The 21697-nt window shown below is 43.4% G+C and overlaps 1 protein-coding gene across 6 annotated transcripts in view; it reads left to right on the top strand.

Annotated features, from left to right (window-relative positions):
* The window catches only part of FAM135A (family with sequence similarity 135 member A), an 863965-nt gene that overhangs the window by 230793 nt on the left and 611475 nt on the right, over nt 1-21697 (top strand). For all 6 annotated transcript variants that reach the window (XM_069235714.1, XM_069235715.1, XM_069235716.1 and 3 more), the window contains exon 4: nt 20988-21067. In XM_069235714.1, coding sequence (XP_069091815.1) covers nt 20988-21067 — 80 coding nt within the window. The remainder of the gene's footprint in view (nt 1-20987; nt 21068-21697) is intronic.

The following is a 21697-nucleotide window of genomic DNA, read 5'->3' as shown; positions in this document are numbered from 1 at the left end:
AAAGCGAGTCCCAGATATTCAGTCTATGATTCCGATATTTCAGCCTCTATCCTGAGTTTCGGTGAGAATGACTCTGAGACTGCTGGGCCTCATAGCCTACTGCTTCCTGCTAGTGACACCTTCCAGATGGCACATGCGGGCTCTGCAGTGGGACTTGAGGCTCCAGTGGGCGCAGCATTAGGGGAATCTCTCCAACATGGTTCAGATCTCGGAGGGGACTGCGAAAGATCTGCAGTGGTGGCTTTCGAATCAGGATTGTGTCAACGGCAGATCCCTCTCCCTTCCCCAACCAGGTCTGACAGTAGTGTCAGACACGTCACTCCAGGGTTGGGGCGGTCACATGGTAGAGGCAGAGGTCTCTGGCGGAGTCTGGACTACACATCAGTCTTTTGGAGCTCCGGCGATCAGGGTTGCATTAAAAGCATTCCTTCCCTCTTTCAAAGGGAATCAGGGACAGGTGTTCATGGACAACACTTCCGCTTTGTGTTACTGCAACAAACAGGGTGAAGTTAGGTCCGGGACCCTTTGTCAGGAGGATCTGCACCTTTGAACATGGCTGGCACATCAGGGCATTTCCCTTGTGGTTCAACTTCTGGTGGGCTCTCTGAACGTCAGCGCAGACAAACTCAGTTGTCTATGCATAGCCGATCACAAATGCCATCTCCATCCGGAGGTGGTGCAAGGTCTCTTTCAGCAGTGGGGAGAGCCTTGGTTAGATCTGTTTGCCGCCGCCGAGAACTTGCAATGTCATCGTTGGAGTGCTGCAGAAGAAAGCATATGTTTTTTCCCTGCAAATGGCATCAACAAAAGGTTTGCAGTGCTAAAATCACCATCTTCCCAACTTGCATGAATAGGCAGGCTTGAGTCAGGATACCACATTTTTCAGCACAGTTTGTATTGAAATGTTGCCCATTTTCCCAATTTTTTGTGCTTTCAACATCCTTCCAGTTAGTGGTAGGAATAGATGTAAAACCAATGGTGGATCCCAGAAAGCTCTACATTTCTGAAAAATTAACAAAATTCTGAACTCTACAAGGGGTCATTTGTGATTAGATCCTTCAAGGTTTTCATGTGGAAAGTAATGGTTGGAATGAAAAAATATTGAAATTGAGCTGGAAAAAATTTGTGCATCTGTAACTTTTTCGAAGCGATATACTGTTGCACCTGCTGGCAGATATATGTAGGGCTTTTTAGGTTCACGAAGAGCACTATATGCCCGGAGGCAGTAACTGAGCCGCACCTTGCAATGTTTTTTCATTGTGTACCGGGTACACAGCAGTTCATTTGGTAAAATCTAAAGAGTGAAAAATAGGTAAAGGAAGAAACTTGTATATTCCTGAAATGGGCATAAGATATGGAGTTTAGACACAGTGGTTATTTGCACATATTTGAATTTGTGGGTACTCATACTAGCGTGTGAAGTAGAGGGCATTTCTCAAAATGACTTCTTTTTTACACACTCCCTTACATTTGGAAGTCGAAAATGCAGAGAAAGACAATTGGGAATAACACATATTCTACTTTTCTGTGTTCCTTTAAGTCTCTCAATAAAAATGGTGCATCACTTGTGCCTAGTGCTCGAGACAGGAAACAGCCCAAAACTCAACATGGACACATCACATTTTTCCACTGAAAACTGACCCTTTATTTGTAATGTACCTAGCTGTGGATTTTGGGCCCTAGCTCAGCCGGCACTTGGGAAACCTAGCAAACCTGTACATTTTTGAAAACTAGACACCGCAGGGAATCCAGGATGGAGTGACTTGTGTGGCTCTCACCAGGTTCTCTTAACCAGCAAACCTCAACATGTGTTCTAAAAACACATTTTACTCACATTTCTGTGAAGGAAAGTTCTGGAATCTGCAGGAAGCACAAACCTCTTTTCACGCAGCATTCCCCTGTGTCTTGTGATACAATTGGTACCTCACTAATGTGGGTATGACCTAGTGGCTGCAAAAAGAAACGACCCAAAACGTATTGTGGAAAAATCAAAATTATCTATCACAAAACAACCTGTTTTTGCAAAGGGGTAACCTGCATTTTTAGTCTCCCGCTCAGCGGCTGTCTAGGGAAATCTACCAAACCCAGACATTTCTGAAAACTAGACACCCTGGGGAGTTCAGGGTGCGGATACTCGCGAAGATCCCCAACGTTTTCTTACTTAGAATCCCCTGTAAACCTCAATATTAGCAAAACCCCACATTTTCCTAAGTTTTCTTTGTGGGATCAGTGCGCCTGCACAAATTCCCTACCATGCAGCATTCCCCTCGTTATCCTGATAAAAATGATACCTCACCCCTATTCTAAAAGTGTATGTGTATATATATATATATATATATATATATATATATATATATATATATATATGTTCGATGGCATGTGTAGCTGCAGATACACATGCTGTGCATTATCCTGCCATCTATTGTTGGGCTCGGAGTGTTATAAGTTGTTTTTCTTCGAAGAAGTCTTTTCGAGTCACGAGACCGAGGGACTCCTCCCTTTCGGCTCCATTGCGCATGGGCGTCGACTCCATCTTAGATTGTTTTTTTTCCGCCATCGGGTTCGGACGTGTTCCTCTTCGCTCCGTGTTTCGGTTCGGAAAAGTTAGTTAACAATCGGAAAATTCGAAGGTATTGTTTGCGCTCGGTATCAGATTAGTAATAGCACATCGACACCAAAGAAAAGAAGAGCTCCGGCAGCCCTTCGGGGCTTCCACTCCTCGGCGGGGCCTGGTCGGCCTGACCACGTGCGTCTTCAAGGCTCATGGAACGGACCCCATTCCGCTTCTGCCCCAAATGCCACGCTAAGTATCCTTATACAGACCAACATTTGGTCTGTAATTTGTGTTTGTCCCCCGAACACAAAGAGGATACGTGCAAGGCTTGTCGGGCATTTCTGTCGAAGAAGACGCTGTGGGACCAGAGGGCTCAAAGGCTTCAAATGGCATCGACACCGGCTGGACACCCCGACGTCGAAGAAGATGAGACATTCTCCATTCCAGATTCGGACTCTGACGAGCCCAAGAGTGAGTAGCCGGCGAGGCAACAAACCGTGAGTAAACCAGCCCCGGTAAAACCTCACTCAAAAATCATGAAGGCCCAGGGGACGCCACCGCCGACAGGCCATTGCTTTACCCGAAAGCACGGTGACCATGCATCAGCACCGAAAAAGGCCTCACAGCAGCCGAAGACATCCTACTCCGGTCGAGATACCGGCTCCGATTATATTCGGCACCGAGATACCGGCTCCGACCAGATCTGGCACCGAGAAATCGGCACCCCGAAATCCAAAGAGGTTTCTTTGGAACCGAAAAAGACTGCAGAAAAGGTTTCGGTGCCGAAACACCCAGCCTCAGAGCTGAAACAAAGCTCCTGTACGGACGAACAGGGCCTTTCCTCACAATTACAAGGCCACAGGTTTGAACAAGAACTTGGGATGGGAGAGCCAGACCATACCCAGAGGAGGCTCCATATACAGAAAGACACGGGGGAAATAAGTACACTTCCTCCAATGAAGATGAAGCGGAAGCTCGCATTCCATGAGGCGGAAATGCAGCCAAAACCAAAAGTGCCTAAAGAAAAAACACCACCACGGTTTTCTCCACAGCCATCGCCACCGCACTCACCACATCTGTCCCCAATAGCAACCCTTCCCCCCCCCCCCCCATGGTGCAGTCACCAACGCACACAGGGATGAGCCAAGATGACCCAGATGCATGGGATCTGTACGATGCACCAGTATCTGATAATAGTCCGGATTGCTACCCGGCAAGACCATCACCACCAGAAGACAGTACTGCTTACATGCAGGTGGTTTCCAGGGCAGCTACTTTTCATAACGTAGCACTGCATTCAGAACCTATAGAGGATGACTTCTTGTTCAATACCCTGTCATCAACACATAGCCAATACCAAAGTTTGCCAATGTTACCAGGCATGTTAAAACACGCTAAACAGGTGTTTCAAGATCCAGTCAAAAGCAGAGCCATCACAGCTAGGGTGGAGAAGAAGTTCAAACCTCCCCCTACGGACCCTGTGTACATTACGCAACAGCTAACTCCTGACTCAGTGGTAGTAGGAGCAGCCCAGAAAAGGGCAAACTCACAGACATCTGGGGACGCACCACCACCCGACAAAGAAAGTCGAAAATTCGATGCTGCGGGGAAAAGGGTGGCAGCACAGGCAGCCAATCAATGGCGAATTGCCAATTCGCAGGCTTTATTGGCAAGATACGACAGGGCACATTGGGACGAAATGCAACATTTCATTGAACATCTTCCCAAAGAGTTCCAAAAGCGTGCCCAACAGGTTGTGGAGGAGGGCCAAACCATTTCCAACAATCAAATAAGGTCGGCGATGGACTCAGCGAACACGGCTGCCAGAACAGTCAACACAGCAGTCACCATTGGGAGACACACGTGGCTACGTACCTCCGGATTTAAGCCAGAGATTCAGCAAGCTGTGCTGAATATGCCTTTCAACGGACAACAGTTGTTTGGGCCGGAGGTCGATACAGCGATAGACCAGCTAAAGAAAGACACTGATATGGCTAAAGCCATGGGCACGCTCTACTCCCCACAGAGCAGAGGCACTTTTAGGAAGCCACACTTTAGAGGGGGGTTTCGGGCCCAAAGCACAGAGCCTTCTACCTCACAGGCCAGACCCACATACCAGGGACAATACCAAAGAGGAGGCTTTCGGGGACAATATAGGGGTGGACAGTTCCCTAAAACAAGAGGGAAATTCCAAAGCCCAAAAACCCCACAAACTAAACAGTGACTCCAACGTCACAAAACCCCAACACAAGTGGGGGGGGGGGAGACTCACAGATTATTACCAAAATTGGCAACACATAACTACGGACTCGTGGGTCATAGCCATTATCCAACATGGTTATTGCATAGAACTCCTACAATTACCACCAACTGTGCCTCCAAGAGCACACATGTCCAAACAGCACTTAGATCTGTTACAACTAGAAGTCCAAGCGTTGTTACAAAAAGAAGCAATAGAACTAGTACCCAACCATCAAAAAGGAACAGGTGTTTACTCCCTGTATTTCCTAATTCCAAAAAAGGACAAAACACTGAGACCCATATTAGACCTCAGAACACTTAGGGGGGTCATTCCGACCCTGGCGGTCCAAGACCGGGGACCACGGAAGCACCGCCAACAGGCTGGCGGTGCTTCCCAGCCCATTCTACCGCCGCGGTCAGAAAAGGGGATCCGGCGGTTTCCCGCCGGATTTCCCCTGCATGGGCTGAATCTCCATGGCGGCGTTGCAAGCAGCGCCGCCATGGAGATTCCGACCCCCTTCCCGCCATCCTGTTTCTGGCGGTTTTTACCGCCAGGAACAGGATGGCGGGAACGGGTGTCGTGGGACCCCTGGGGGCCCCTGCACTGCCCATGCCACTGGCATGGGCAGTGCAGGGGCCCCCTAACAGGGCCCCATAAAGATTTTCACTGTCTGCTTAGCAGACAGTGAAAATCGCGACGGGTGCAACTGCACCCGTCGCACCCCTGCAACTCCGCCGGCTCCATTCGGAGCCGGCTTCCTTGTTGCAGGGCCTTTCCCGCTGGGCCGGCAGGCGCTCTTTTGGCGGTCGCCCGCCGGCCCAGCGGGAAAGCCAGAATGGCATCCGCGGAGCGGCCATTTGGCGGTACCCGCCAGGGTCAGAATGACCCTCTAAATCTTTACATCAAATCAGATCACTTTCACATGATAACACTTCAGGATGTGATTCCCTTGCTCAAACAACAGGACTACGTGCCAACATTAGATCTCAAGGATGCTTACTTCTATATACTCATACATCCTTCCCACAGGAAATACTTAAGGTTTGTAATCCAAGGCGTACATTACCAATTCAAAGTGTTACCGTTTGGGATAACAACGGCACCAAGAGTATTCACAAAATGCCTTGCGGTAGTAGCTGCACATATCAGAAGACAGCACATGCACATATTCCCTTACTTAGACGATTGGTTAATAAAAACCAGCACTCAACAACAGTGTCTTCAACACACAAAATACGTCATAGAAACCCTTCACAAGCTAGGGTTCTCAATAAACTACCAAAATCACATCTACAACCGTGTCAAATACAACAATACTTAGGAGCAACAATCAACACACAAAAAGGGATTGCCACTCCAAGTCCACAAAGGGTACAAGCATTCCAAAATGTAATACTAAACATGCACCCAAACCAACACTATCAAGTGAGGTTTGTAATGAAACTCCTAGGCATGATGTCTTCATGCATAGCCATTGTCCCAAACGCAAGACTACAGCAGTGCCTAGCAACACAATGGACACAAGCACAGGGTCAACTTCAAGATCTAGTGTTGATAGACCGCCAAACACACTCCTCGCTTCAATGGTGGAATCCTATAAATTTAAACCAAGGGCGGCCATTCCAAGACCCTGTGCCTCAATACATGATCACAACAGATGCTTCCATGGTAGGGTGGGGAGCACACCTCAACCAGCACAGCATACAGGGACAATGGGACGCTCAACAAAGAAAACTTCATATAAATCATCTAGAGCTACTAGCAGTGTTTCTAGCATTGAAAGCATTTCAACCGTTAATAGCCCACAAACACATTCTTGTCAAAACAGACAACATGACAACAATGTATTACCTGGGAGGGACACACTCATCACAGCTGTGTCTCTTAGTACAAAAGATTTGGCATTGGGCGATTCACAATCACATTCGCCTAATAGCACAACACATCCCAGGAATTCAAAACCAGTTAGCCGACAATCTCAGTCGAGATCACCAACAAACCCACGAATGGGAAATTCATCCCCAGGTACTACAAACTTACTTTCAAAACTGGGGAACACCACGAATAGACCTATTCGCAACAAAAGAAAACGCAAAATGCCAAAGCTTCGCGTCCAGGTATCCACACCCTCACTCCAAGGGCAATGCGTTATGGATGATTTGGTCAGGGATATTTGCTTACGCTTTTCCCCCTCTCCCACTCCTTCCGTATCTAGTAAACAAATTGAGTCAAAACAAACTCAGACTAATACTAATAGCACCAACTTGGGCTCGCCAGCCATGGTACACAACACTACTAGATCTGTCAGTAGTACCTCATATCAAACTACCAAACAGACCAGATCTGTTAACTCAACACAAACAACAGATCAGACACCCGAATCCAGCATCGCTCAATCTAGCAATCTGGATCCTGAAGTCTTAGAATTTGGACATTTAGACCTTACACAAGAATCTATGGAGGTCATTAAACAAGTGAGAAAACCTACTACAAGACATTGTTACGCAAATAAATGGAAAAGATTTGTTTATTACTGCCATAATAATCAAATTCAACCACTACATGCGTCCGCAAAAAATATTGTAAGCTACTTATTACACTTACAAAAATCAAATCTAGCTTTTTCCTCCATTAAAATACATCTCACAGCAATATCTGCCTATCTACAGATTACACATTCAACATCACTCTTTAGAATCCCAGTCATCAAAGCATTTATGGAGGATCTAAAGAGAATCATACCCCCAAGAACACCACCAGTTCCCTCATGGAACCTCAATATTGTATTAACACGACTCATGGGTCCACCATTTGAACCCATGCACTCATGTGAGATGCAATACTTAACCTGGAAAGTAGCCTTCCTAATCGCTATCACATCTCTTAGAAGAGTAAGTGAAATACAAGCATTTACTATACAAGAACCCTTTATACAAATACACAAACATAAAGTGGTCCTACGCACAAATCCCAAATTTTTACCAAAAGTTATATCACCGTTCCACCTAAACCAAACATGGAACTCCCAGTCTTTTTTCCACAACCAGACTCGGTAGCTGAAAGAGCATTACATACATTAGACATCAAAAGGGCACTAATGTATTACATTGATAGGACAAAACAATTTCGCAAGACAAAACAATTGTTTGTAGCCTTCCAAAAACCGCATGCAGGAAATCCAATATCCAAACAAGGCATTGCCAGGTGGATAGTGAAATGTATTCAAACTTGCTATGTTAAATTAAAAAGAGACCTGCCTATTACACCAAAGGCACACTCCACTAGAAAGAAAGGCGCCACAATGGCCTTTCTATGAAATATACCCATGACAGAAATCTGTAAGGCAGCCACATGGTCTACGCCTCATACATTCACAAAACATTACTGTGTAGATGTGTTAACAACACAACAAGCCACAGTAGGACAGGCAGTATTACGAACATTATTTCAAACAACTTCAACTCCTACAGGTTTAAACTACCGCTTTTGGGGAGATAACTGCTTACTAGTCTATGCACAGCATGTATATCTGCAGCTACACATGCCATCGAACGGAAAATGTCACTTACCCAGTGTACATCTGTTCGTGGCATGAGACGCTGCAGATTCACATGTGCCCTCCCGCCTCCCCGGGAGCCTGTAGCCGTTTAAGTGAAATACAAATTATATATTTTATGTTGATGAAACTTGTAAATTTGTAAATATATATCACTTTTAGACACATTATGTACATACATACTTACTCCATTGCATGGGCACCGTTACTATATACACAACTCCTACCTCACCCTCTGCGGGGAAAAACAATCTAAGATGGAGTCGACGCCCATGCGCAGTGGAGCCGAAAGGGAGGAGTCCCTCGGTCTTGTGACTCGAAAAGACTTTGAAGAAAAACAACTTGTAACACTCCGAGCCCAACACTAGATGGCAGGATAATGCACAGCATGTGAATCTGCAGCGTCTCATGCCACGAACAGATGTACACTGGTAAGTGACATTATATATATATATATATATATATATATATATATATATATTCATTCCCTGGTGCCTAGTGTGCTTTCTGTCCTCCTGGGGGGGAAGGGGCAAATTGCGGGTTATTGCCCCCATCTGCCTCTCGCAGGGGGGAGGTGCAAAGAGACTGTGCCCATTTTTTGGGGGGGTGGGGACATTGATATGCTCATAGTGGGCAGCCCCTACCCCTATTCTAAAAAAGAAATATACATATATATTCCCTGGTGCCTAGTGTGCTTTCTGCCCTTTGGGGGGGCAGGAAGACTGAGTATGCCCAAAAAAAAGTGGGTAGCAGAAGCCTTTGCCCAAGGGGCTGCTGCCCCCACCCCGGTGTCTAGTGGGTGGATCCCTGCTTGGAGATCACCTTCCTGCGGCAATCCCCTAACAGAGAGGAGTCAACTGAAAATAGCGAGAATCACTTATTATAAGTAAGCAATTTCATTAACAGATATGATGCTGGTTTAAAAAAAAATACAGTTTATTTTCTTAGTTACTCTTCTCAGTTCAGATGTTGATGAGAGCTGTCATTCTGCAGTGCTCCCCTTATGGAAAACTTTGGTCCTTCTATGTTTGCAAAAAGTCCCGGTTTTTGGTGTTTAAGATCGGATCACCCTACACTGCTCTTAACTGTTCAGGTTCCTTTCCCATTTTATTGAGCATGTTCCCTACCTACATCCACACTGATTCAATTAACCCAACCTTCAGAAAATCGCTCATGAGGTTGCGCATGTTATTTTCGGAAATTAGCTCACAATTTCCCTATCCACTCAAACTCACAAGCCTCTCTGCGAATTTAAAAATCACGCTTTTTACCAGTGATTACAAATTTAAAACATATGGATCAAACAGGCTTCATGCCAAAAAGGATTGACCAGGCTCAACCTCTGCAGACTCTACAGCTTGCTTGAGGTGGTTCTATTTAGGAAAGATACCCACATAATATTGTCCTTAGGTGCTGAGAAAGCATTTGATGCTGTTCACTGGCCCTTCCTAAAACAGGCGTTGGTGAAGTTTGGGTTTGGCCCTAAATGTATTGCCTTGATAGACCTCCTCTACAAAAACCCAGTCGCCAGAGTAAGAGCAAATGGTGAGGTATCGACGGATTTCCCGATTGAGAGGGGTAGGAGATGGGGGTGCCCTTTCTCGCCCCTAGCATGCATAGTTAGAGCACATCCAGACCTATCAGGTTTTAGAGAGAGGGAGGAGGAATCAGGAGGTGAACGGATATCGTTGTATGCTGATGATATTCTATTATATGTTACTAGACTGACCAAGACAATACCGGGTATATTTCAGATATTTGAAAATACGGAGCCCACATGGGCTACCACATCAACTGGGATAAGATTAGGCTCTTCCTGGCCAAAGGGCACTTCGTGGACCAGGACTGTCCTGGACAGTTGTGAATTAATAGGCAAGGAATTAAGGGAAGGTGTCTACGTGACCTTCAATACAGAAGACAGCCTAGACTGCAACATAAGGAGGGTACTTGCAGACATCCAAGGGTTCGTTGAAAGATGTTGGCATTATTAGGAAGGGTGGCTATGTAGAAGTTGATTACACTCCCAAAGCTCCCATATATCCTCCAAAATACCTACTATAGGAATCCAGATGACATTTCTGCTAGAATAGATACTGAAGTCCGGACGCTGCTATAGAATGGGGGTCACCCCAGGGTGGCACTGGGGACACTGCAGAAGTGTCGGTGCAATGGGGGCATTTCCCTTACCGATATCAGAGCGTACTACTGTGCAGTGCACTTAATAGTAGTTAATTGTTTTGGGGGTATGTGCCCAGTAATCGCCCAGCGTATGTGCTGGAGAGGACCAGTTCCAGACCCACTCATATTTACACTATCTGTATGGGGGAAAAGACTCAAAGAAACTGCTGACAACAGACCCAGATGACCATTGATGCCTGGAATGGGCGGAGAGATTGACGAAATGTTGTACGAGGTTGACCCAGGAAATGTCCCCAGGAGTGGGAACACGTTTGGAGGAACTTGGGAAGCTGAAGGCTTTTGTACAGTGAGATGCTATTGGAATCTCCAAGCTGGGCCTATTGGTCCCCTTTAGTTCTTGACAACAGGAATACCACCTACACAATACCCAATATTTAAAATATTTGGAATTGAAACATGCCTGGCAGGCAGAGAAGGTAGCACTAGAAGACATCCCGGAATTTGCTCAGTTGGTAAGTAGGCTCCTCCAAAGTGAGATAGGCGAGAAAGCGGTCTCATGGACGTTGAGTCTACTCTCAACAACATCCTGGATAATCTGATGGAAATGAAAGCTTTATGGGAGGGTGAAGTGGGGGAATTAGACAGCACCGATTGGGATATGGCCTGATGCACCCAAGGGAGGTGGCATTCAAGTCCCACCTACGACTTATTCAGTTTAAGGTTCTACACCGGATCTACTACTATAGGGCACACTTGCATAGAATGAGTAGGGCAGAGGCCCCTAACTGTCTGAGATGTGGAGGCGAAGATGAGTAATTCCTGGACACATTGTGGCCTTGCCCCCAGATAAATTCATATTGGGCCATCGTTGTAGAGAAGCTTAATAAGATATTGGGTGAAAGCCTGCCACTGGACCACAAGTCCGTCCACATGGAAATAAACGTATCCAGACGCAAGCTCCTCTTTTGCAATCTGGGGCTTACAGTGTCGAAGCGAGATGTGACCAAATATTGGGGTGCCCCAGAGCCGCCCACCCTCAGAGAATGGAGAGTAGGGATGTACCTTTGTATTGTGGCCAAAAAAGTTACCCATAAGTCAAGAGGATACGCGAAGAAGTTTCACAAAGTATGGGGTCACTGGCTCAAATATAATGACATTGTCACGGTGGGGTAATGGGGATAGGCCCTCTTCTCAGTAACTTCCCTGAGAGTGCTGTCAAAGAAGGTTGAGTCCTTGAACTAATCTTGCTAGACTGTGGTGGATATGCTGATACTGTACTGTGTTTTTGTAACTCTGCACGATGGTATGTTGAACCCCAAGTAGCATTGTTGATGGATGTGTTGTTTTGCTTCATTTATCGTTTCACAGAAAAAACTAAGAAGTGTATTAAAAAAATAAAAATAAAAAAAAAAAGCTTTTTTCTATATCCACAATTATTAATTTGAAACTGCAGGTGAGAAAACTGCAGGTGAGTGTAACAAGTTTGCATCTTAGGCATAAGGTAATTTAAACACATGCTGAAAAGGGCCGTAGAGGGCATGAGATGGGGGAGAACTTTCACTTTCACTGTTATTATAATCATTATTATTATTATGTACTTTTTGCATCATTTGTTCTTACCATCATTGTTACTCACCTAATCACCTTCTGGTACATTTGACATATTCCCAGGTAGCTCAATATATTTATGCTGAACAGATTTATGATTAACATTATTGTCATTATTTTTATTGTCATGATTATTATTACAATTAGTATTATTGTTATTATTAATAATCATGTTATTATTATTGTTATAATTCTTGTCATTATTATTATTTACTCTTTGGAACTTTTGCCTTATTTCCAGGCAGGCTGCTACATATATTTATTCTAAACAAATGTGCAGTCAGACTTACTGAATATTGTCCAAATGGTTTAATATGTATAATACGTTTGTGCAGGTTTTGTTTTCTTTCAAGTTAGGTCATTTGAAGTCTGAGTTGAATTCAAAGGAATCACTGATTTCATTCAACTTAACATTATGGGGGTTATTACAACTTTGGAGGAGGTGTTAATCCGTCCCAAAAGTGACGGTAAAGTGACGGATATACCACCAGCCGTATTACGAGTTCCATAGGATATAATGGACCCGTAATACAGCTGGTGGTATATCCGTCACTTTACCGTCACTTTTGGGACGGATTAACACCTCCTCCAAAGTTGTAATAACCCCCTATATTTCTAAAGTTTAGCAATTCGGTGCATATGTTGTTAATGGTTGCAGTTTATTTTCTAATTGGAATGTTGTTACGTAGAGTGGTGTGAAGGAGAATTTATTAGTTCCAGTTGGTGTTTGCTAAAACAATTTGTTATGTATTTAGATGACAGTGTTCATATTTAGGTGAAGCTAAAATATCTCTAAGTATTAAATGCATACTTTATGAAGTGCTTTAAAAAAAAAAAAAAGTGAAAACAGATGTGTTTACTCTAAACAAAGCTATTTGTAGTGTTATATGTGCATGGTCTTGAAATACAGGGTTGATTATTTTTTTTTATTTTTTTTTTTCTGGTTGAAAATGCCACTTGAAGGCTCAATCTTTCGGCACTTAATTTAACAAATGGACTGCTGTATAAAACAGTGTTTAATGTTGAAAGCGATCAAATTTTACTAATATATTAGTGGCAAAGAAGTTAGCATGTGGTGATTAATTAACCTACTTTTAAAGACTTAACAGAGAACAACATTAGTTGTAAAATGTGCATATTTGAATGATGGTGAACCATTTCGTCTGAAATCTTTTCTTAGGTTGCTAATGTAATCTCGAATGTCCTATTATATTGAAGGCAAAAACATGTTTTAGAAATAACAGTGTTTCATTATTTGTTCTAGCTGTCTAACAAGACAGGACATTTGTAGTTCTCATGTGAAATGTATTAGTTTAGTTTATTGTGTGTTGTTAGAAAGGAACTTAAGTAACAAATAACTAGAGAATGTAATATTTTGTTAGGAAATGTGTGAAATCGTATAGATGACTTCACTTTTGCTGAGAAGATTCAGAAAAGTTGCAGATTCGATGGTGCCATCTGCAGCCATTAGATGCTGAATCTGACGTCCGAAGTGCGCCCACTTGAAGGACCAATTAACAGATTGTGCATACTTGCAATTAGTGAGGAATTAGAAATTGAAGTCAATCTTCACCAGTGTTCCCTTTAAGGTGCGCACGTTAGCGCCCACGCACCTTAACTTTCCGGAGCGCACAATCTAAATTGGAAAGCACGCACACTTCACAAATCTTGCAAAAGACCGTTTTCAGCTGCTTTCACAAATGCTAGAGGGACGAAAACAAAGGTCACTTGTGTGTTCGAGAACCACAGAAAGAAGTGGATGCAATCTATTATGGAGGAGAATTTCATTGTGGAAGTGAAGTGCAGGGGGCTGAAGAGGGTCACAAAGTGTGCAGCAACTGGCTTCCGTGCACGTCACTTGCTCCATTAGTTTCGGTGATTTGGGAGCGGCTACAGGGGCATACAGGCAGCAGTGGCATCTCTGATTAATGTATTTTGTACTAATTGGCATTGCTGCCATCCAAGGGCATGACTATAAGGCATGGTAATAATGTTTTTCTTAAAGTGACAGCTGATGCTCCTGCAGGGAGGGCTTCTGCTGTTCTTGTCCCAGCCACTCTACTCGTGGATAAAGATGAGCCTGATCATTCTTTGTGCATCAGTGCACAGGCCGGCTGGCGAGCTAAAACCTGCTTTTCATCTAATTCATGCAGCAAACATCACCTAGAATATGAGAAAGTCTCTTCCAAACGCTAAAATGCACCTTTCTTTAACACGCAGAAACTTTGGCATTAATATGGCACATTATAGCACGGCACTGAGAGGCACTGATTAAAAGTAAGCTTTTAAACATGATATTAGAACCCTTCCTCCTCTCCCCCTGTTACAATGCTGTTTGTGAACTAAGGCAAATCAGTTGTCATGTGCACCCTGTTTCTGGCCCACATTCTTATAGAAAGAGCAACAATATAGCCTGTTACATCAGTTTCAATATGTTTGTACGCCTTTTATGCTGAACTCATCTATTTGAAGGTACTTTCATATAGGATAATGAAGAAAATGGCACATTGCTGAAATAAAATATTTGCATAAGGTCACACAATTTGAATATGCTGGAAAGCCGGGATTATTGACCCCAGATTTTCTGGTTTCAGTTTGTACAGATCAGCCTCTAAATGGCTGTTTGAACTGTGACATATAGCGATAATTCGCATTCAGTGTGCCCCTCTGGCCCTGGTGGTGCTGCACCTGCTGCATAAATGGAAGCTATGCATCTGCAGACACAAAATGTAGCATTTTCTTTTAGGGGCACCATCCCACTGTTTCTATGTAGTGTGCATGCACCATCGTTATTATTACCAGGGGAGTAGCTACACATTGGTGCAGCAGGTGCAGTGGCACCAAAGGCCATTAAACAAAGTAAACTTCCATATTTCCCTATCCCAACAGCAGTTAAAGGGGCCACTCTCCTTCCTTGCTCTAAAGATCATGGTATGATTGCTAAGCTACTTCCTATTACCTGGTCTTTTTCAAAATATGCCTAAACCTGAGCTAGCAATGATGGAGGATTGTACTTTGTGAATGGAAAGTGAATTTGCTCAGATAACAATAACATTATGTGTAACTGCAGCACCACTGTCTGAGCAGGTAGTAAATGTTTGCCAAACTCTTCTTGGTTCATGCTGGCTTCCCTTCAACCTAAAATAAAGTTTTCTGTTTGTTTCATTTAGAGCCACAGTTTGCTTTTATAAATGTTGCACTCATAATAATCACTGTACAGGTCATACAGTATTAAATCCAAGTGTTTTGGAAATACACACCACTTGCATTCTTGCATCAACAGTCACTCCATTACCTTCCCATTTTAAATAAAATATGCTTTGAAGCATGAATGCTTCATATATAATTCCATTGTGCATTACCTGAGAGGATGAGGTTTACAAATCTGGTGTATTTGTGGTTTTTAATCCAATATATGTGACTTTTGTACAGTTTATACTGTGAACTGAGTCACATCCATGTGTCTTACTGAGTAGAAACTGTGGATGTGTGATTATGATGGGATGTGATTGAGAGCTCTGTAATTAAGTCAGAATGCAGTGGCAGTTTCTCATAGTGCCTGTCGGTGAGTCCTAAAGTTGTTCGGACTACATGTACCTCCAATGTTGGCCTCTCTGCAAACCATAGAGAATGGTGGTTATATGTATGCTAACTAACTGTGGAAAACGGGTGGAAGAGTAACACAGCTTCCCAAATATGACCACCAAAAAGAAACAGAATGCAGCGCTTTCAGCAGGTAAGTGAATGAGTGATGTGTGTGTGTGAGGGGGGATGTTGAACTAGAGGAGGTGAAATGAAGTATGTTCAGTGGAGAGTTTAAAAAATGGTGTACCAGAGGAAAGATAATGACGTGTGAGATATGCATATTGAGGATTTCAGAAAGCAGAGGGAGAAAAAGATGTAAGCGTGAGAGACTGCAGAGAACACTGGTGTGAAAGGCAGACATTATCAGTTTACAGTATCTCAATAACATCATTATTACTCTTTTGTGTGATACAGCTAAAATGCTTTGGCAAAGCCAATAGGTTTGGCTTGTTTTAGGAGCAGGTCCAATGTTGTGTTATGGCTCGATGTAGTAACAGAAAAACCCCAAAGGCACCCAATTACTGGTTAAATTTGCTGCAGTGGTTAGCCCAGGATTTTGGTTCACATGTTTCCAGCCATAACCTCTTGTAACGGATGCTTAGTTATACTTCTTTTGCCATGACCCTTTTAGAGATTCCTCACCAGTTTGTCCACCTAAAGTACTGCTGCATATGTGCAATACTGTAAGGATTCCCTTTGAATTGGCACTGTCGGAATGGCACCATAGTGTTGCCTGTATCCTCCTCAACTCCACTGCATATGCACATAGGGTCAGGGAGACAAGTTGAAACGCTCCTTCTAGATACTGATGGTGGGAAAGTACATTTGTGGCACACCACATACTCTATTGTTATGGTATGGTCACAGGATCCTGGTGTGATCTTGAAGAATGGTTCATGGGGTTAAAATATGATGCTGCATATTCTGAGTAATGAAACACTCAGATGTTATGGTTTAGTGTTGTGGCAGTCTGCTGCCCAATTCCTGTAGTTTCAAGCCCTGCATTCTCAATTTGCTGTGCTGTCATCTATTGTACTACAAATAAATTGAAATGCAACTATTAACGAAATTGGAATGCAACTATTAACAAAATGCAACTATTTTTAGTTTGAAAGAGTCTTGGCCATGTGCCACTTGCTGTATTGTTTCATGCTGGATATTCAAAAGGATCGAATCTGGCTCAACCCTCCCTATGAATTTCCAGGCTTGCATAGCTCTACCTCTAGTGCAGCATAAATGCCAGGGAAAAGCTGTATCACAGAAGAAGTAACCCACAATGTGGGTTTATAAACCTGTTTAGCGTAACAAATGCTATAAAGAAACATGAGTACATGCCTGTTTGGCCTAAAGTGGAACCCCAGATAACTCTTCTATATATGATTATTTCCTGGTGCACATAGCCTTGGTTGCAGTGCACAGAGATGTTACAGTGTCGCACACAGACGAAAAAAGTTAGAGAGAACATTGGTCTTCACTTAGGTCCCCTCCTGTGTCGAAGTTGTTTGATGTCTGCTTGAGTTCGTTCATTTTTGTATTTGGTATGCTGTCACTCCCCTGATGAGTTTTCTCATCTTAGTCTTAATTGCCCAATTCTGTTTTATGGTTCAGTAATAATAAGGCTAACCGTAGGAAGCTGGCCTGGTGTGTGGTGTATACCTAAGGTACTTACACCTTATATCTGGTCCCGTTATCCCCTATTTGTGTAGTGTAGACCATGTCTAGAAGCCAAGCTCTCTAAAGGTAGCTGTGAATGAGCAGTCAAGGCTTATCTAGGAGACATACAGAGCTCATGCAATCCCACTACAGTCACACAGTACTTGAACACATGAATTGAAACACTGAGTGTTCCAAAACTAAAGGTACTTTGTTTTAGTGACACAATTACCAAAACTTACTAGAGAGACAACCCGCCAATAGGAGGTAAGTAGCACACTAGATATGTACACTACTAATCTGAAAATTGACATAAATATCAATGGAAATAGTGCCAATAGCAATACACAATAGTGACCCTAGGGGGGAACCCAAACCATATACTAAAAAAAAAATGGACTGCAAATGCAGGACCCCCACCTAGGTGAGTGGGATGTGTAGAGGGAGGCTGGAGGAACTAGGAAAACCCAAAGGTAAGTACCACAGTGCCCCACAGGAACCAGGGAGAAAGGAGAAAGTTATTGGAATTTCCCCAAACCACCCAAAAGGACGAAAAAGAAGATAATACAACATCCAGACAAGATTGCAAGAAACCAACAGTGGAATCCTGAAGAGGAGGACCTGTGGAAGAAGGGGACCAAGTCCAGAAGTCACAGAAGTATCCAGTGGGAGAAGGAGCCACTAACCACCTGTCTGTGGTTTCAGGAGTTGGTCGACAGTAGTGCGAAGATGGTCAGCAGTGCAGCCGTGGAGTCGGTGAAGAGTTCCTGGAGGATGCAGTTGACGTCCCACGCCAGATGGATGATTGCAGTTGGTCAGTGGCGTGGAAGAGCCACCAACAAGCCTTGGCAAAGGCAAAAGTCGCAGTGGAGCTGCTGGCGACCAGCAAGGTCCAGGAGGACTCAACCCACAAGGGAATCCTAGGGGGGACCTTCAGCAAGGCAGAGAGTTCACAGAACAAAAGGCAGCCCCCTCAGGAGACCCACTGGAAGATGAACCAGGAGTTGCAGACGAGCCCACGCAGCACAACTGGAGAAGGGTCCCACGCCTTAGGAGAAGCACGCCGAGGGCTCTGTGTTGCAGAAAGGAGTGCTGGGGCCTGGGGCTACACGGAGCCTGAAAATCCCTTGGAGGAGATGCCAACAAGCCTTGGTAGCAGCAAGAGACATGGTGCATGGAGGTACTGTCCTGCATGAGAAGGCATGAGCTTACCTCCACAAAAGTTGGACATCTTTCAGCCCGAACTGCCAGGCCAGGTCCTCCCTGGACCGGAAGCAAGCATCATGGGACCGGATTCAGGGTATCACCCTTCATCAGCCAGGCTAGCTTGAATCCTATGTGGGAAGGGTATGCTCAAACGTGGGTCCCTTGCTCACTGTGCCACTGGATTCAAGCTAGCTTGGCTGACGAAGGGTGATATATCTGAAACCCGTCCCAGGATGCTTGTTTCTGGTCCAGGGAGGACCCGGCCTAGCAGTTCAGGCTGGACTGTTCCCATGGGTTACAGGGTCAAGACTGATTTACCTATGTTTGGGTTCAAACTGAGGTGGCAAGGTGAGCAAAATAACGATGGATGAAACCCAGATCTGTGACTGGGGTGAGTGTTTGAAAAGTTTCAACACTCCGTCCATTATCCTTTTGTGTTGCTATAGTATTGTACCTCCTCTCAAGCATGGAATGTTGTTTTATGGGGGTGGTGAAGTAGGAATGCTTTGAAGATAGGCTCGATGTCTTCAGATGAGATGTGTGTCGAGCATGGAACTGGTTAATTAGATGCAGCCGGCAGAAGGTGACTGGTTGTGAAACAGAGCCACTGCTTTCTGCAGTCATAATTGAGATGCATCACACTGCACATGTCGGCATTTCGATTCTAGTAAGGCATTTTTAGGTTGAGCGTGCAAGAGCTCTGGCCTGTTGTAATCTATCTGGGAGCTTTTAACCACGCCCACCGGATGCCCATCACTATCCCTCGTTCGCGGGCTTGCCTTTCAAAAATCCTTTGTTATCATTGGTAAATGCTTTACGTTTGGCCCTCCTTGAGATAGTTTTGTTACCACCTTGGCCATCGACTTTGTTACATGGATAATTGCATGTTTGCCAATACATTTCATTGTGAGTGAACTTCTTTTTCCTTTTGTCTCTCTCCTTCTGGCTCATGCTAATGGCGGCCATGACGCTTTGAATCAGCTTGCTTATGTCAAATGTTTTACTTTTCATTTTCAATTTATGTGGCAAGAAAAGTCGAGTTAGGAATTCACAACGTTAATAGCTCTAACTCGAGCAAACATGAGACCCATTCCATTGCAAATGCTTGTTTACTTGGCCACGACTACATACAGTGGAATGAGGTGGAGTCATTTTTGCAAATGCAATAGGGTTCTGACGATGGTAGGAACTTTATGTTGTATAAAGTCACTGTCACTTTCCAAAAGTTTGCCTGACCTTTTGAGTCATGGCAAGGTGCCTATTCTCTCTCGCACAGACACTCTCTCTCTCTCGCACAGACACTCTCTCTCTCTCTCTCGCACAGACACTCTCTCTCTCTCACTCAAAGAATATATTAACAATGGTGAGTGTCGTTTGTCAGCATCTACATTTAGTACATATTCCGCTGCTGAGACTTAAGTATCGTAAGTGTTGTCTCTGAATACATCTCCATTTCAAATTGTGATCTGATCTAGTAACTGTGCAGTCAACCTTAAAGCTGGCTCAGATCTTGATTTCGTAGTTTAAACTATCGTTCATCAGTTGACACCCCACTAAAGGTAGTTAAGTTGTCCTTAAGTTAACCAAATGAAGGCGCTAAACACGAATTGTTTTGTAAATTCCGAAGCTTTCAATTGCACTGTCTGATACAGTTATTTGTTTCTGGTACTCCAGTAGCTGATTTAATTTATCTGTTGTAAAATGTGGCCCTTAACGTTAAATTAAAAGGAACTTTAGTTTGCCTGTTATATAAAATCATATCCCTGGAAATCAGTCACTACTTTAAAATGCAATCATTTAAGTATGTTAAAATGTGTGGAATGTTCATTAATCACAATAACATGCTCAATTCATTCAACACTAGACGGAATTAATTGAAAAACATGTTAACTTTTCTGTTTTAGTTTTTAAATATGTGATTATGTAAACAGACAACCCTGCAATGAAAACACATCAAAAACAAGTTCCATTAAAGACATTAAAACGACTGAATTGTGTAGTAAGCTTTAGAAAAAAACGCTGATTATATATGCCTGGAAGGTGTGCTGTAACAACCGTGCTGTTGAAGTGTACTGCAGGAAATGACATGCAAAATCTGACTGATTTTGTATTAGCGCTTTGTATTTTGAAGTGTTCGGCTCTATTAGCGCTTTGTGTTTTGAAGTGTTCGGCTCTATAAGCAATCCTTATATCGTTTGCAAAAACAAAAATGCATTAATAATGCCAGTTATGCAAAAGTACAGAGTAACATTTTCCAGTTGGAGTGCAGTAACAATTGAGTATTCTAGCTGAACTGAACACTCATGCTCATATATATTTGTATTTGCCTTTCTACTTGTCTGTGACCTTCAATATTTTTAGTAATAGCTATGATGATTATCACATAAAGCACCGATTAGTTGACTCCGTCTTCGCAATGCGTTTACTATTTTGTTTCTGTATAGCTTTTATCAGATTCGTGCATCCATGAAAATTCCTCCACGAATTCCACACAAAGTAGAAGCTAGTTTACTGCATCCAACAGGTAAGCTTCAAATAAGACATTTTTAAGATCGGCTAATATTAAACTCTGAAAAATAATGTAAAATATGATTTTTAAAATGAAACACTAGCAAAATAGAATGGTTAGAGATAGATTTGGCATGAAATCCGTTCCACTCCATCCTAGAAGCAGCACTAACTCTTATGATGGAGGTAACAATTTTAGGAATGTTGTTGATTGAAGAAATTACTTTTAAATCCTTTTAAAGAACAGGACATTTTAGTTACTTCTGCTAGCTTTCATGTGCAATATCTATTAGGAATGATTCTCCCATTTCTGCCATGGAAGTTACACTTTAATGTGTTGCCTTTTGTGTATTATCACTTATTGATCACTGTCCCTTCCTAGGTTTACTGGTAGGAGCCTTATCAACCTTCAGAGAGTTCAAAACGGTTATGTTGGGAATGTTGCATGCTTGAAAAAGTATGTTCTGATGGATACTTCTAAAAGCAGATTCCTCACTTCTTTAATTCTGTCTAGGCACCAGACTAGATCCAGAAACGTGAAATATCTCTCCTGTGCTGAAAGGTAGTGCTTTGTTTCCTGGATCCACCCTGAATGTCATATCATGGAGAGGTGTAAGGCACTACCCTGCACACTGAAGTCAGTTAA

The sequence above is a fragment of the Pleurodeles waltl genome, chromosome 5 (genome assembly GCF_031143425.1).
Source record: "Pleurodeles waltl isolate 20211129_DDA chromosome 5, aPleWal1.hap1.20221129, whole genome shotgun sequence".
Classification (NCBI taxonomy): Eukaryota; Metazoa; Chordata; class Amphibia; order Caudata; family Salamandridae; genus Pleurodeles; species Pleurodeles waltl.
Note: the sequence above shows the minus strand (reverse complement) of the source record. Positions and strands in the feature narration are given on the sequence as shown.